This window comes from Narcine bancroftii, chromosome 1, assembly GCF_036971445.1.
Source record: "Narcine bancroftii isolate sNarBan1 chromosome 1, sNarBan1.hap1, whole genome shotgun sequence".
NCBI classification, from domain to species: domain Eukaryota; kingdom Metazoa; phylum Chordata; class Chondrichthyes; order Torpediniformes; family Narcinidae; genus Narcine; species Narcine bancroftii.
In genome coordinates, this window is record NC_091469.1 from 358,853,966 (window position 1) to 358,868,349 (window position 14,384).

General features: G+C 39.5%; 1 protein-coding gene across 10 annotated transcripts in view; it reads left to right on the forward strand.

The window, feature by feature from the left end:
* LOC138750166 (tensin-3-like) overlaps nt 1-14,384 on the forward strand; it is a 480,425-nt gene that overhangs the window by 174,632 nt on the left and 291,409 nt on the right. For all 10 annotated transcript variants that reach the window (XM_069912329.1, XM_069912327.1, XM_069912319.1 and 7 more), the window contains 2 exons: nt 6,831-6,945; nt 11,730-11,767. In XM_069912329.1, the coding sequence (XP_069768430.1) occupies nt 6,831-6,945; nt 11,730-11,767 (153 nt within the window). The remainder of the gene's footprint in view (nt 1-6,830; nt 6,946-11,729; nt 11,768-14,384) is intronic.

Sequence of the window (14,384 nt, forward strand, 5' to 3'; positions counted from 1 at the left end):
CCATATTAAAGGACGCAGCCCACCCTGCTCACATTCTCTTCTCCCTGACCCTTTGGGCAGAAGACGTGCACCTTCCAATTCAAGAACAGTTCCCTTCTTCCTGTTAACAGGCTCATGAATGAACCTTCCAAAAGTAAAAGCTAATACCTTGATCTGTTTAACTATTTGTCTCCTTAACATTGTACCCTGAACTTGTTGTTTCATGTGACACAGTACCCTGCACTTTTGGTTCTATTCTTGTACTATCTTTTGTGCCATGTATAGGTTGACTTGCATGGTTAGAACACAAAACAAAGTAATTCAGTTGAAGCCCACATGGTCAGTAAGTCTTAGTAAGCACCACAGTCTTGATAATCTCAGGAGCCTGCATTTACCACGTCAGATAGCAGCTCGTTTCACAATCCCACCACTCTCTGAGTGAAGAAGTTCCCCCTAAACTTTTCCCCTTTCACCCTAGTCATGTCCTCTTGTATTTATCTTTCCTAATCTAAGTGGAACGAGCCTGTTTCACATTTACTCCTCATAATTTTGTAAACCTCCATCAAATTTCCCCTCATTCTTCTACACTCCAAGGAATAAAGACCTAACCTGTTTAACTTTTCCCTGTAACTCAACTCCTGAAGAGCTGGCAACATCCTAGTAAATCTTCTTTGCACTCTTTCAATTTTACTGATATCCTTCCTGTAGTTTGGCAACCAGAACTGCACACAATACTCCAAATTTGGCCTCACCAATGTCTGATACAACCTCACCATAACATCCCAACTCCTGTACTCAGTACTTTGATTTATGAAGGCCAATATGCCAAAAGCTCTCTTCACATCCCTGTCTAGCTGTGACGCCATTTTGAGGGAGTTATGTATCTGTGCTCCCAGATCCTTTTGTTCCTCTGCACTCCTCAGTGCCCTAGCATTTATTGTGTATGTCCTTCCTTGTTTTGTCCATCCAAAATGCAACACCTTACACTTGTTTGCATTAAATTTTATCTGCCATTCTCTGCCTCATTTTTCAAGATCCCTCTGCAAGCTTTGAAAGCAGTCCTCGCTGTTCACAATGCTTCCAATAGTAGTGTCATCACCAAACTTGCTGATCTAATTTACCACATTATCATCCAGATCATTGGTATAGATAACAAACAACAATGGTACCAGCACTGATCCCTGAGGCACACCATTAGTCACAGGTCTCCAGTCTGAGAAGCAACCATCCATTATCACTCTGTCTTCTCCCATTCAGCCAATTTCAAATCCAGTTTACAACCTCTCCATGGATATCTGGTGTCTGAACCTTCTGAACTAACCTCTCCTGTGTGACCTTGTCAAATGCCTTACTAAAATCCACGTAGACAATATCTACAGCCTTTCCTTCATCTACTTTCTTGGAAACTTCCTTGAAAAACTGTAAGATTTGTTAAACACGACCTACCATGCACAAATCCATGCTGACCATCCTTAATCAGCCCTTGGCTGTCCAAATACTTGTACATCCAATCTCTCAGAACATCCTTCAATAATTTACCTACGACTGATGTCAGGCCTGTAATTTCCTGGTTTACTTTGGAGCCTTTTTTAAAAATGGAAAAACCTCCTCCGGCGCCACACCCGTGGCTAAGGACATTTTGAATATTTCTGCCAGGGCCCCTGCAATTTCTACACTAGTCTCCCTCAAGGTCCAAGGGAATATCATATCAGGCGTGGCAGATTTATCTACCTTTATTCATAGTAAGGCAGCAAGCACCTCCTCCTCTTTAATCTCTACATGTTCCATTCCACTACTGCTTGTTTCCCTTCCTTCCTTCCTTATACACTATGCCAGTTTCCTGAGTAATTACTCCTGCAAAAAATAACTGTCCAAAATCTTCCCCATCTCGTAAGGCTCCACAAGTAAACAACCACTCTGATCCTCCAGGGGACTAATTTTGTCCCATATTATCCTATTACATACTTGTAGAAACCCTTGGGTTTATCGTCACATTATCTGCCAAAGCAACCTTGTGTCTTTTTATCTTCCTGATTTCCTTCTTAAGTATTTTCTTACATTTTCTACATTCTTCTAGTTATTAGTATCTCATTTACTCCTTGTTGCCTTTACCTGCTGTACACCTCTTCTTCTTAACCAGATGTCCAATATCCCTTGAAATCCAAGGTTCCATATGCCTCTTAACTTTGCCTTTAATCCTGACAGGAACATGTAAACTCTACACTTTCAAAATTTTACCTTTGAAGGTCTTCCACTTACTGAAACATCCATGCCAGAAAACAACTTATCCAATCTGCTCTTCCTTGATCATTTCTCATTTCCACAAAAATTGGCCTTTCTCCATTTTAGAATCTCAACTCGAGGACCATGCCTTTCCTTACCCATAATTAACTTGAAACAAATGGCATTATAGTCTCTGGACCCAAAATGTTCACCTACACATATTTCAGACACCTGACTTACCTGGTTCTCTAACAGGAGATCCAGTATTGCATCCTCTCTTGTTGGTATGTCTATATATTGATTGAGAAAACTTTCCTGAACACATTTCACAAACTCTAAGCCATCCAGTGCTTTTACAGTATGAGAGTTCCAGTCAATATGTCAATTGTCCGAAACATGAAACCCTCTCTGTCACACCATCTCTTTAGCCACGTATTTAACTGTACTAACTTCCTATTTCTAGCCTCACTAGCATGTGGCCCGGGTAGCACTCCTGAGTTCGCAACCCTGGAGGTCCTGTCCTTCAACTTTGCTCCTCACTCCCTAAACTCTCTTTGCAGGACCTTTTCATCCTTCCTACCCACTTCATCGGTTCCTACATGGACTATGACATCTGTCTTCTCACTGTCCCTCACGGAGAATACGGAGAACTCGATCTGAGATATCGCAGATTCTGGCACCAGGGAGGCACCAGACCATCTGGGATTCTCTATCTCTCCCACAGAACCTTTTATCTGACCCCTAACTATTGAATCCCCTATCACTACTGCTCTCCTCTTTTCCCTTCTTCCTTTCTGAGGGTCCAGTCTCAGTGCCAGAGATGTGACCACTACAACTTTTCCCTGATTGGTCGTCCCCATCAACAATATCCAGAATGGATACAGGAGTGCTTTGCTCTCTCTGTCTATTCCTCTTCCCTCTCCTAACAGTCACTTAGCTATTTGTCTCCTGACTTTTGGGATGACTATCTCCCTGAAACCCCTCTCAATCACCCTCTCTGCCTCCCGAATGATCCGAAGTTCATCCAGCTCCAGTTCCCTAACTCGTTTTGTCAGGAGCTGCAGCTGGATGCTCCTTTTGCAGGTGCAGTCATCAGGGGCAATTGTGCTGTCACAGATTTCCCACATCCCCCAATCAGAGCAATCCAGTGCTCCACTGATGGTTTTTTTTTGGTTGGGAGCAAGGGATAAAGCTCTAACCTCATAAATATCAGAAAACTGGTGCAAAGAGGCAAGGTGCCTCAACAGGATGTGTTTCAGCAGATAAATAATTAAAATTGTGTAGCTCCCAGCTAACCGTAGCGCTGTCGTGAATTATACTTCAAAGTATATAATTCAAAGAGTCCTCTGGTGACTTTGGACTGCAAAATAGGCAAATACCAATTTGAAGCTTAAATTCAAAACAATTTATTTTGCTTTTAGACTTTATTCTAAAACTTAGCAACTTCAGAGATAGGCAGATATGTCCACAAGGGATGCCTGTGAATATCCAGTTTGATTCTAAAATGCAGTGAGTGCCAGAATGATTCATGTGTTGCTTCCTTCAGTCACTTCCAATGGTCAAAATGCCAGATTGTAACTAACAGCCTGGAATTGATTATTTCTTGCTTGAAAGTAAAATAATGCACACAAGACAAAAGGCACAGAAGGCTATCCAAAACCAGTGGACCTCTGGGGGGAAAAAAATCTGCAAAATAATTACAGCTCCTTTTCTGGCGAACAACTGCGTGAGTAGACCAGTAGTCGTTTATCTCTGGGCTTTGAAGATATGGCGACAGATCCATTTCATTTAGGGCATTCAGAACTTTTACTGAAATTTCTAGAATTCAACAAATCCAACAATTAGTGGACAATTTAAACATGACTTCAGGGAAACCTGCCAGTACCTGTGATCAAAGACACAAAACCAAGAGGTTATTGCCTTGATTTCTGACCATTTGTAATCCTATTTGCATCTTGAACAGAGCCCTTATCTTGTGAATAACCTCTGAGCATTCAGCCTTGAATCTCAATTGATGAAGTATTTCTCGTATTTCATACTGAACTTTAACGTAGTCTCCAGGAGAGCAAAATGTACTCCTATTTTCAGTACAAGTAGCTGCTTCCTGAAACCCCTCCCATCTTTCTTTCACTCCCATGTGAATTGTCATAGGGATTTTTTCCTCCACCACAACTGGAGGCATCAGTCGATTTGCTTCACCCAGTTTCTTTCCCCCTTTGAACTCTGAAACTGTTAATATGATTTCTCATCTTGTCCACCTGTACTTTGCAACTTTTGACTCAACAACAATTAAAAGGGTCCCATGGCTCTTCATAGCCCTGATTTCATTTGTAATACTCTCTCCTTTCTTTGACATATTCTTTCATTACCCATCATACAATAACATTCTTACAGAATTGGATCCATGATCCTTTACCCAGCTGCGCCTAATTTTAACATTTTCTCATACATTTACAGAATGTGTTATTGCCTGTCAGATTTTTGCTTAATCCAAATAATATGCATTTGCAACAGTATTGAAAGGCTGTGATTAATGTCCTGAATCACTTTCTCACTATAACTGTGATGGCTGTACATCATCAATCACTTATCAACAAATTGTAGGGAAGAGGTGACAGTGAGGAGGATCAGAGGACAATTTTAGACGACATTTTAGCAAATAAAGTTTAATACAGACCAATGTGAAGTTGCATATTTTGGTAGAAATGGAGGTCACCTGTTGTTGGGAAGACTTTAGTGTCACTGGATTTTTCACCACTTGCTAGGAGTTCCATCGGTTCATAATGCTGTTTTTTTTAAAAAAAGCAAACCAGGCACACTTTTCATTTTCCTCTCTGGAATTAATATTTGGGGAGGTTACAATAATTCTGTTAAATGTTAATTTACGCAACATTTTGAGTACTGCTTATGGTCAGTCTCACCATGCTAAAAGATATTGAGGGGCTGGAGAGGGTGTTGAGCGATCCATAAGGGTAATTTCAGAAACCTGAGGGCATGCACATCAGGAAGGGATTGGGGTAAACAAGAGAGATTGCAGATACTGGAAATCTGGAGCAATACAAGTAATGGAGGAATAGCAGATTAGACAGCATCTATGGAAGGCTTTCCTGATGAAAACACTTGTCTCAAAATATAGGCCATCTGTTGCCTTTCACGGATGCAGCTTTGTGGTTGAAGAAGAGATTGGATGTCTGTTCTCTTCAGGAAAAATAAAGTCTGATGCCTATCAGAGGCCTTCAAAATTATGGAAGGCTTGATAGAGATGAGGTCAGAGCAAATTTCCACTGACACATAATATCTTTCTGTGATTATAACCATAAAATTCAGTGGAGAATTTAGAGGAAACTTTTCCACACAATGAGATGAGTATTTAGAACTCAATTCAAATGAATGTGATTGAATGATTAGCATAGATATATTTAAGAGGTATCCGATGGGCAATGGAGGAGTCAGAGGTAGCAAGCAAAAAGTCTAAGGCAATAAATGAGGTGAGGAAAGATGGTAAAATGTTGGCATGAACATGTTGGACCAAATGGCCTGTTTCATTGCATTATATTCCATGTATAATCAATTGCAGCTGAAAGCAACTGTTTGATTTCATGTCAGTACCTTTACTTTTGGAGCAGCCATAAAATCTTTCCTGAAGCTCTCTTCATCAGGAACAAAAAATATTTTGTTATATTGGATCACTTTCTCACTATTATACAAGTAGAGGTAACTTCTCACAACTTGTCTCAATGTCTTCATCCATCAACCCTTTCTCTTGCCACAATTCTAGGGTGAATAAAACCAATCAGAAGTTCAAAAGCCACATGCTGCAGATGCCAGGAATCTGAGATAAGATGGAAATTATCAAACATACTCAGCAAGTCTGACAGGATCTATGGAGAGAGAAAAAGAGTTAAAGTTCTGATAAAATATCATCAGCATGAATCACACACAGCCTGTTTCATCTCAAATTGCATCTCCAAAAGCTGTCATGTATGTTTACCCCAGAATGGGTTAAAGTTACAATTTTCACCATTGTATATAAATGATGATAATAGCCTCATGCTATTATTGCTGAGAATATCCCTCTAACCCCTTCCCCTATTTATTATTCCTATTCTCCCAGTACTCCCAGATTTTCACATCTCTCTCGCCCAGAATACTCTTCCAAACCATTCAACTACTCCACCTTGACCTTGTATAATCTTCACCTTTTTTCACCTTCAGTTTCTCAACCTCTTAATTTGTCCTTAATTGACTTGACACTCCTGTTCTTTGTGTCTTATAGCAGAATTTAGAAATGTTTGCTGTGCCAAAGACATTCTCTTCAATATGAATAATTTTTTTTTGTACACCAGCTCCTATTTGAAGTTTGGCTTCTTTGAGACATGACAAAATAAACACTAAATTTTTATTGCAATCTGACTGAAAGGGTGAATTGTGTCTTTTTTTGTTTGTTGAAATGTTATACTGAATTTCTAGAACAGAGATTTCAACTGGGATTTCTATCATTAGTTTTTTTTGGCAAGTGTCTACTAACAAGCTGTATATTTTTAGAAGTTTTTCTTATACTATCCTATGATGTAAAATCTGCTTTGTCAACTTGTGCTGAGGCAGCTGTGTAATGTTTGATGTTTCAGCCTGAAGAATTAGTTTCCAGTTCCCATACATTCAAGAACAAGACTTTCAAGAAACCAAAAACCTGCAGCATTTGCAAACAGCTTATCAACGGCAATCAAGGCCTTTCATGCAGGGGTAAGTATCCAAATTGTAGTATTACTTATCTGGAAAGTGTTACTCATCCAGTAAAGTTTTCACTGTAACAAAACTGTCATGCAACATGCAACCTGTGCACAGCAGGAAGTTAAATGGTGCATCTTGCATTCAAGAGAATATTTGATCTGAGTGATGTCCTCGAAGGAATACATTTACAACTGAGTGCCACTACTATTACAAAGTGGGGCATAACAAAAGACATAGAGAGGTAAAAACCTTTAGTACCAACTGCAAAGTGAATAAAATAATAATAGACTGATATTCAATTTAAAAAATGAGAAACAAGTGTTTACATAGTTCTGCTAAGGGTTCTTATTTTTATGCATATATACAATTTATTATCTTTAATCTTTGATTTTTTTTTATTTTAACCCTGTCTCTTGCTTATCTTTTTCACCTGTCAGTATCTGATCATGATTTTCTTTACTTTCTATTGTTATGGACTGAGCTTTTGGACTGTCATTATAAAGGATGCATTTCAGCTCAGAACTCTGTGCGACCTGTGGTACAGCTGAGTGCTGACTCGCCAATTGTTTGGAACTTCCGAGAACAAAGAGAGAATCCAGCTGTGAAGCAGAGAGTGGCAGAGGGCAGCTGGAGAGCTGTGTGAAATGCACATGCCTCTTAAGTGGGGATTCATAAGTTTACTGCAGCACATTAGTCATTTCTCTCTCCAACGTTCAATATGACATCCTTTGGTTATCAGTTAAAGAACTGAACTTGGACATTGAACTTTGAGTTGGAATTCTGCGGACTGTTTTTTTTTAACTGACTCATGACAACTCCACAGCACCCCCATTAGTGGTTTAGCATCCAAATCCAGAAATTTTTAGATAATTTTCTGCACATGCTCAGTCTGTCTCCCACTCTCAGCAGTCCACCTTCACCTTGGCTCTCTAAGGCAAACTGTCACTTTTTAACATAAAACCACACAACACATAGGCCAATGCACAACTCTGTAACACCTCCCCTGCTAAAAAAAAATTTGGTCCACAAGAACAAATTACATACTACGACTGATTCCACCTGTATTGAATTTGTCCATCGTTATTGAATAAAGATCTACCGGGACCAATGCCTGAAGAGGGCGCACAAAATCAGTGAACCGGTGAGGACTCAAAAGGCCAACATGGCTTGTTTCCGCTCCATAAATGGTTATATGTGACTGACTGACCTGAGGTTTTGGGGGAATTTTTCCTTTTTAAATATTGGGCACAGATTAGTGGTCTGGGTTTTTCTTATTCACCCTGTTTATAAATATGATATCTGTATAGATACTTGTAGTGGGGTTAATTGCATTCAGACATTATATTGTTTATAGTCATTAATAAATATAGAGTTAAAATTTAATCTTTTTGAATTGCATTTTCTGTTGTTGGTTTGAGCTGTAACACTTAAACTGCCCATATATAGTATATAACCATTTTTAATCGATAGCTTCATCTTATAACTAACTACTCCAGCACTTTTGTACATTGTACTACAATCATGGCATCTCCAGACTTTTCTGTTTCACCCCATCATACAAGCACACCTGCCTTCTGATGTGTTCTATAAATCATTGCTTCACAACCAGGAAATAACAATGGGGTTCAATAGATAATGCCAGATATAAAAGTCTGTTAACTTCCCATTGTTGCTTGTTTCAAGGTACTATGTTCTTGTGGATTTGGTAAATGAAACAACAAACATTTGGTTCTCATTCTTTTGGTAGATGCTTGGCAGTATATTTTTGCAAGAGCTACTGGTGATGTTTATAATATTTGGTATAGCAATTCAAAATTGTCGATGACTTGGTATTTACTCATTTCAAGGGGAGAGAGTGGGTGTTTATTTTCCACCCATCATTAATTGGCCAACTCTATTCACAAACAGATGGAAATCAGAAAAAAAGGTACAAATACAGCCCCTGTGCCAAAAAAAGGCACTTCAACCACACCACCCTCTCCTCCCCCACTCTAATGAAACCCACCTTCTATAGAGTAGCTTCAATTCCCACCATATCTTGACACTTTAGACATTGAAAGACTCTTTTTCCAAGACATTGCAATGAGCAACCTCAGAGAAATTGGGAATGTGGAATTTGCGTGAAGCACAGGTACAATTTGTAAAAAAATCCCAAATTTCACATTATCCTGACTTAGTGCTTTTCCTTCATCTTTGTGGGGTTAAAATCCCATTCTTCCTTGGCAGCATCAGGGTGGGAATACCTTCAGCAGGCGGGCTTCAGCAATACAAGAAGGCAGTTGAATCACATATATTTTGAAGGTTCAGCAGATCAGGTAGAACCTGTAAAGAGAGGATATTTAATGATAAACTTGTTTCTCTCTCCACAGATGCTGTGCAATCTGAGTTTTGTAATATTTTTTCTGTCTTCCCATTTTGAATCCTTCTGGCTAGTTGTTTAAGTTATTCTTGTAAAGATGATCTTCAAGTTTATAACTGGTGCTCACTTCTTGAAAATTATAGTTGCTCATTTATTTAAGTGGGTCGCTTCTCATCAATAGCGATCTCCATTACTCTCTGTTCTAAGGCAGCTACAAGACAAATGGCCCTTTAAAGTTAATAATGGTGTTGGAGGCACTCATTGGTCAGGTCAGGAGCATAACTGTAACTTTACAACCCATTGATGTCTTACAGGCCTGAAATGTTCAGTGGAACTAAAGCAAGTTCTCCTACTGACATAGAAAGCCTTCAGTTTGATGATTTTTTTTGTTATCAACATGCTATCAACTAGATGGTTGTTCAGGCTTCACAAAGTCAGCCTCTCCCATTTACCTCTCCACTTCACCTACACTATCAAATAGGCCAATAACTCTGGTTACAGCTACCAGAGTGATGAAAGGTCGTAAATTTGAGAGGTGTCTGTTGGCAGTTACAGATATTACTGGTTCACGGAGATAGTTTTCCTCTTTTCTTTGGAATGTGCTGAGAGATGTTTTTCCTCACCAAGTGTACAGGCTGACTTCTCTATCTCACCTTGATCCTAGTGACCCATCCTTGATCCTAGATGCTAAGTGTCATTGGGCTATTTGATAATTGGGAGGCACCCATTCTCATTTCCTCCAATGTCCAGTAGCAGCAAACCTTATGATGGACAATTGTCTGAGTGTGCCTTAGTAAGGAAAAAATCCTCAACTAACTTGTCCCCACTACAGAGTACCACATTCTGGCAAGAAAGATCCATAATGAGGCCCAGGAAAGTAAGCTGCCTTCAGTTCACCAGCAGAGCCTTTGGACACTAGGTAGCAGTGATCCCTGCTGTCACGGTTTCAGAGACACAACTTGTCTTTTGCAGGCACCTCAAAGCATCCCGACAAAGTCCTCCAAATCTAAGTACCACAAAATAATCAACAACTGTGTTCTCTCCCAAGATGACATTGCTGGCTTTGAGGTTGTGATCTTGCTAATGAGCTTTCAGGTACACCGTAGCAAATAAAAGAGAACATGAATGAGCCTGCAGAATGGGTAAATGCTTGGCACATGAAGTTTAACACAGAAAAGGGCAGACATGCATTTTGGTAGTAAAAGCAGATGTGGTTTTTTTCAGTTGGAGACGGTGAGTGTAGGTGACATTGAAAACAAAGTGATCTTCTGAAAGTTATGCCACAGGTTTAAAAAAAAACAACAAAATCAGAAGAATTAGTCAAGTTTATTATCATCTCATTGCACAATAGATTGGGAAAAATAGGGAATTGACGCTATCCCTGCATTAGACCTTAGATCACGTTGCAGTGTTGTGGACAATTCTTCTAGTCTTTACATGGATGATTTCAGAGAGGGGTATCTTGAGTCCTATGTGTTGTGTATATATATTCAGGATGAATAGACTGAAAATCTCTTTCTCAAAAAGGTTGAGGACTGCCCTAATAAAGGACTTTAAAATTGTCTGATGATGTGGCTGCTGAGAGAATGTTTTCACATTGTGAAGAACATAATAAGACCATCAATATAAGATTGTCAAGAGGAAATGCAATAGGAAATTCAGATACACTTCTACCCAATCATTGAGAAGTGGAGCTTGCAATGGTAGTGAATGATTGAAGTGGGTGTGATAGTACTGATCTATCACCAATGTATATAGTGTATATAGTTACAGTATCTAGACTGTGCTTACAGCGATTGGCTGAGAGCTAAGCCACGCCTACTCTCTAGGCCTTAAAGGGTTGTGTCCCAAGCCAGGTCGGATCATTCCGGACTGATCGGCCACCTGTGAAGAGCTCCTGTCTTTTGCTAATAAAAGCCTTGGTTTGGATCAACAAGTCTTTGATTCTTTCGATGAGCTCTACAGTGGGGTAGCCAGTTTAAGGGTATGAGGAAGAGGTTGTGGTTTGTGCGTAGGTCAGAACAAAATTTGCTACCAGTACAATAATATGTCACTCCAGAGAAGAGTCCCTTGGAAGAGATGCTTGATTGAAACTAGAATGTTGAAGGCATTTGTGGTAATGAAGCCAATTGACTTTCCCTTGGCAGATATCCGGTAGGTTCACTGTGGTTAGTTAGGCATAATGGTATCTTGGTCTCAGGATTGCAATCTGCAACAATCATTGAACTTAGAATTGATCCACATGTCTTCCATTATAATCTGTGTGTCATCCTCATTAACTGATAAGACTTGTTTTGTGCCACCATTTGGGAAATTGCAATTTTGCGAGCGTTCAAAGTGTTTATTCACTCAGAACCACGCAGGTGGCTTCGCAATTGTTTTTTGCAATAAAACTTTTTTGACCAACTATTCTGATATATTTTTATTTTTATTTCAGTTTGCAAGTATGCATGTCACAAGAAATGCGAGTCAAAGGTAAGATGGAAAAAGTAGATTGTTTTATTCATAATTCTTAGTAGTTAACCTACAAAAGTTCTGCACAGCACTTTCATTCTCTCCGATGCAAATTGGGAAAAAAATGGTTGATTTTTGTGCTTCTACCTTTCATAATTTTGTCAGTGGAAAAACTTTGGAAATGTTGATCTCTACTGCAACAGTCAGCCTTGAGCAACCAACCAATTCATGCCAACTATAATGGGATAAAAGTTGGATTGCTGACCAGGGATAATTTTTTAAATTAAAAAAAAATTAGACATACAGCATGGTAACAGGCCATTTCGGTCCACGAAACTGTGCCGCCCAATTTACACCCCATTAACCTATACCACCAGTACATTTTGAATGATGGGAGGAAACTGGAACCGCTAGAGAAAACCCACGCAGGCATGGGAAGAATGTACAAACTCCTTACAGACGGCGCGGGATTCGAACCCCAGTCCGATCCCAGTGGCTGGTGCTGTAAAGGTGTTGGGTCATATATTCAAGACGAGTAGACTGAATCTCTCTCTCAAAAAGGTTGAGGACTGGCCTAATAAAGGGCTTTAAAGTTGTCTGATGATGTGGATCTTGTGCCCTAACTAACCGCTATGCCATATTTCTTTATGAAAATGACATGGACTCATTTACTTCCATATACTATTTCTGTTAACATTTCAACTAACAGGTGGCATGTAAAATTATCAGCAAGGCCTCACTGCTCAGACCTGTCCAGTAGCACATCTTCCACAATCTTTAAACAGATACAAATGTGGTCAGAGTGTCATGACTGATGGCACTGCCCTAATTTCTTGCACTTACTTCATATTCGCTCTCAACATTCAAGTTATTGAATGTTGGCTATCCTTTCCAACACTTATTTCTGGTAACCTATTGACTCATAAATGGCCATGAAGTCAATCTTAATTGTTCTCTTGCACACTGATACTAGGATACTGTACAGGAACGAATTAGCAGTCTGAGATGAGGGAGAACACTAGAACACCCAATGGAAACTAAACAATCGTGGACAATGTGCACACTGCACACATTGATGCAGAGGTCAGGATCGAACCCAAGTGTTTTGCTGCCCATTGTTTCTAACGCATTGAGTTGATCACAGGGATCTTGATGAGTTTCTTTGGTGGAACAGTTGATTGCACAGAATGCAGTTTATATCTTAGCTTAATTCAAACTATCGAGTGCATTGAAGCATCAACATAGTGCTTTGAAATTGGAGGTATAGGCAACACATTCAAGGTCAGAAGTGCTCTGGACAGAATGGCATGGAGAGGGCATGTTGCATGTGGAAAACCCTTTTGGTAGGATATCAACTTTTAAACTTTTCAAAAATTTGAAGCCATGTGATTTAAAGTTTGTTTTTACGAGTATAATTTGACTTTTAGACTGCAAGGCAATTTTAAATTGAATGTGGAATTTGCTTTTACTTTGTGAATGATTATATTTAAATCTTCTACCTGGGGTGCCTTAATGGAATGAACATTATGTGAACTCTACTGTGACCGTGTTCCATAACTTTCCACGTTACAGTTAGAAATTCATTAAGGACACACTGAACTGGCATATTAACCAGTGACTTATTTATGTTCTAAAAAAAAACAATCCCAGACCTCAGTTACTCCTGGTCAATAATTTCAAGACTTATAAAGTTCAACTTTAAAAACTTAAAAGCTAAAAAAAGTAAAATCTCCAGAATTTTCTGGATAGTTCCCTCAAAACCTTTTGCCTTCTCATTATGTGAATTTGACCATAGTGCCTATTGGATCTTGCACCAAAGTGGCAAATCGGATATAAAATAAATAGGCCACTGTTAATGGCCATCTGTTTCTTTGATCCTGAAGGTGTCTGCGTTTTGCCAAAATTTACTGCGGTGTGGTTTCGGTCACCAGGCGAGAGGGAGAGGGTATATATGCACAGGCTACTTATAAAACATAGGCCATTTGGTCCATAAATCTATGCTTGTCCAACTCCCCTGTGGGTTAGCAACTTATTCTGTCCCATAGAGCCATAAACTTTCCCTTTTGATTTTTTTTTAATGACACTACATTTGGGGTGATTTAATGTAGCTAATCAACCTCCCAACCAGCTCGTCTTTGGGATGTGTGAGAAAACTGGAGCACCAAGGCAAAACTTGTGTAGTTATTGAGAGAATGTGCAAACTCAACACTGACAGCATCTGAGGTCAGAAATTAACCAGGTTTCTTAGAGTTGAGGCAGCAGCATTAACTGCTGCAGCATTCTCTCCTGAAGTAGGTGAAAGTGGTGGTGGGGGGGGGGGGGGTGTGGTAGATATGGTGAGGGAGACTGACACACAGATCTACCGCTTAATTAATGATTGTGGCAGAGTATATAGATATGTTTTTGGGAGATAACTTGGGAAAGGTTTGTTAGTGTAGGTCACATACAAACACTTTAAAACAGATCTTATTTGAAATACTGGAGCTCTGCTAATACTGGACATATTGGCCCCACAGCCTATGCAAGAGCTTTGTAGAATGCCCAAGAGACTTCACTAATGGATTGTTGTTTACAAAAAAGCAACAGATGAAAGAGCTTGTTAGAGTCGCAGACAGTCTGAAGGGGAACTTGCTGTTCT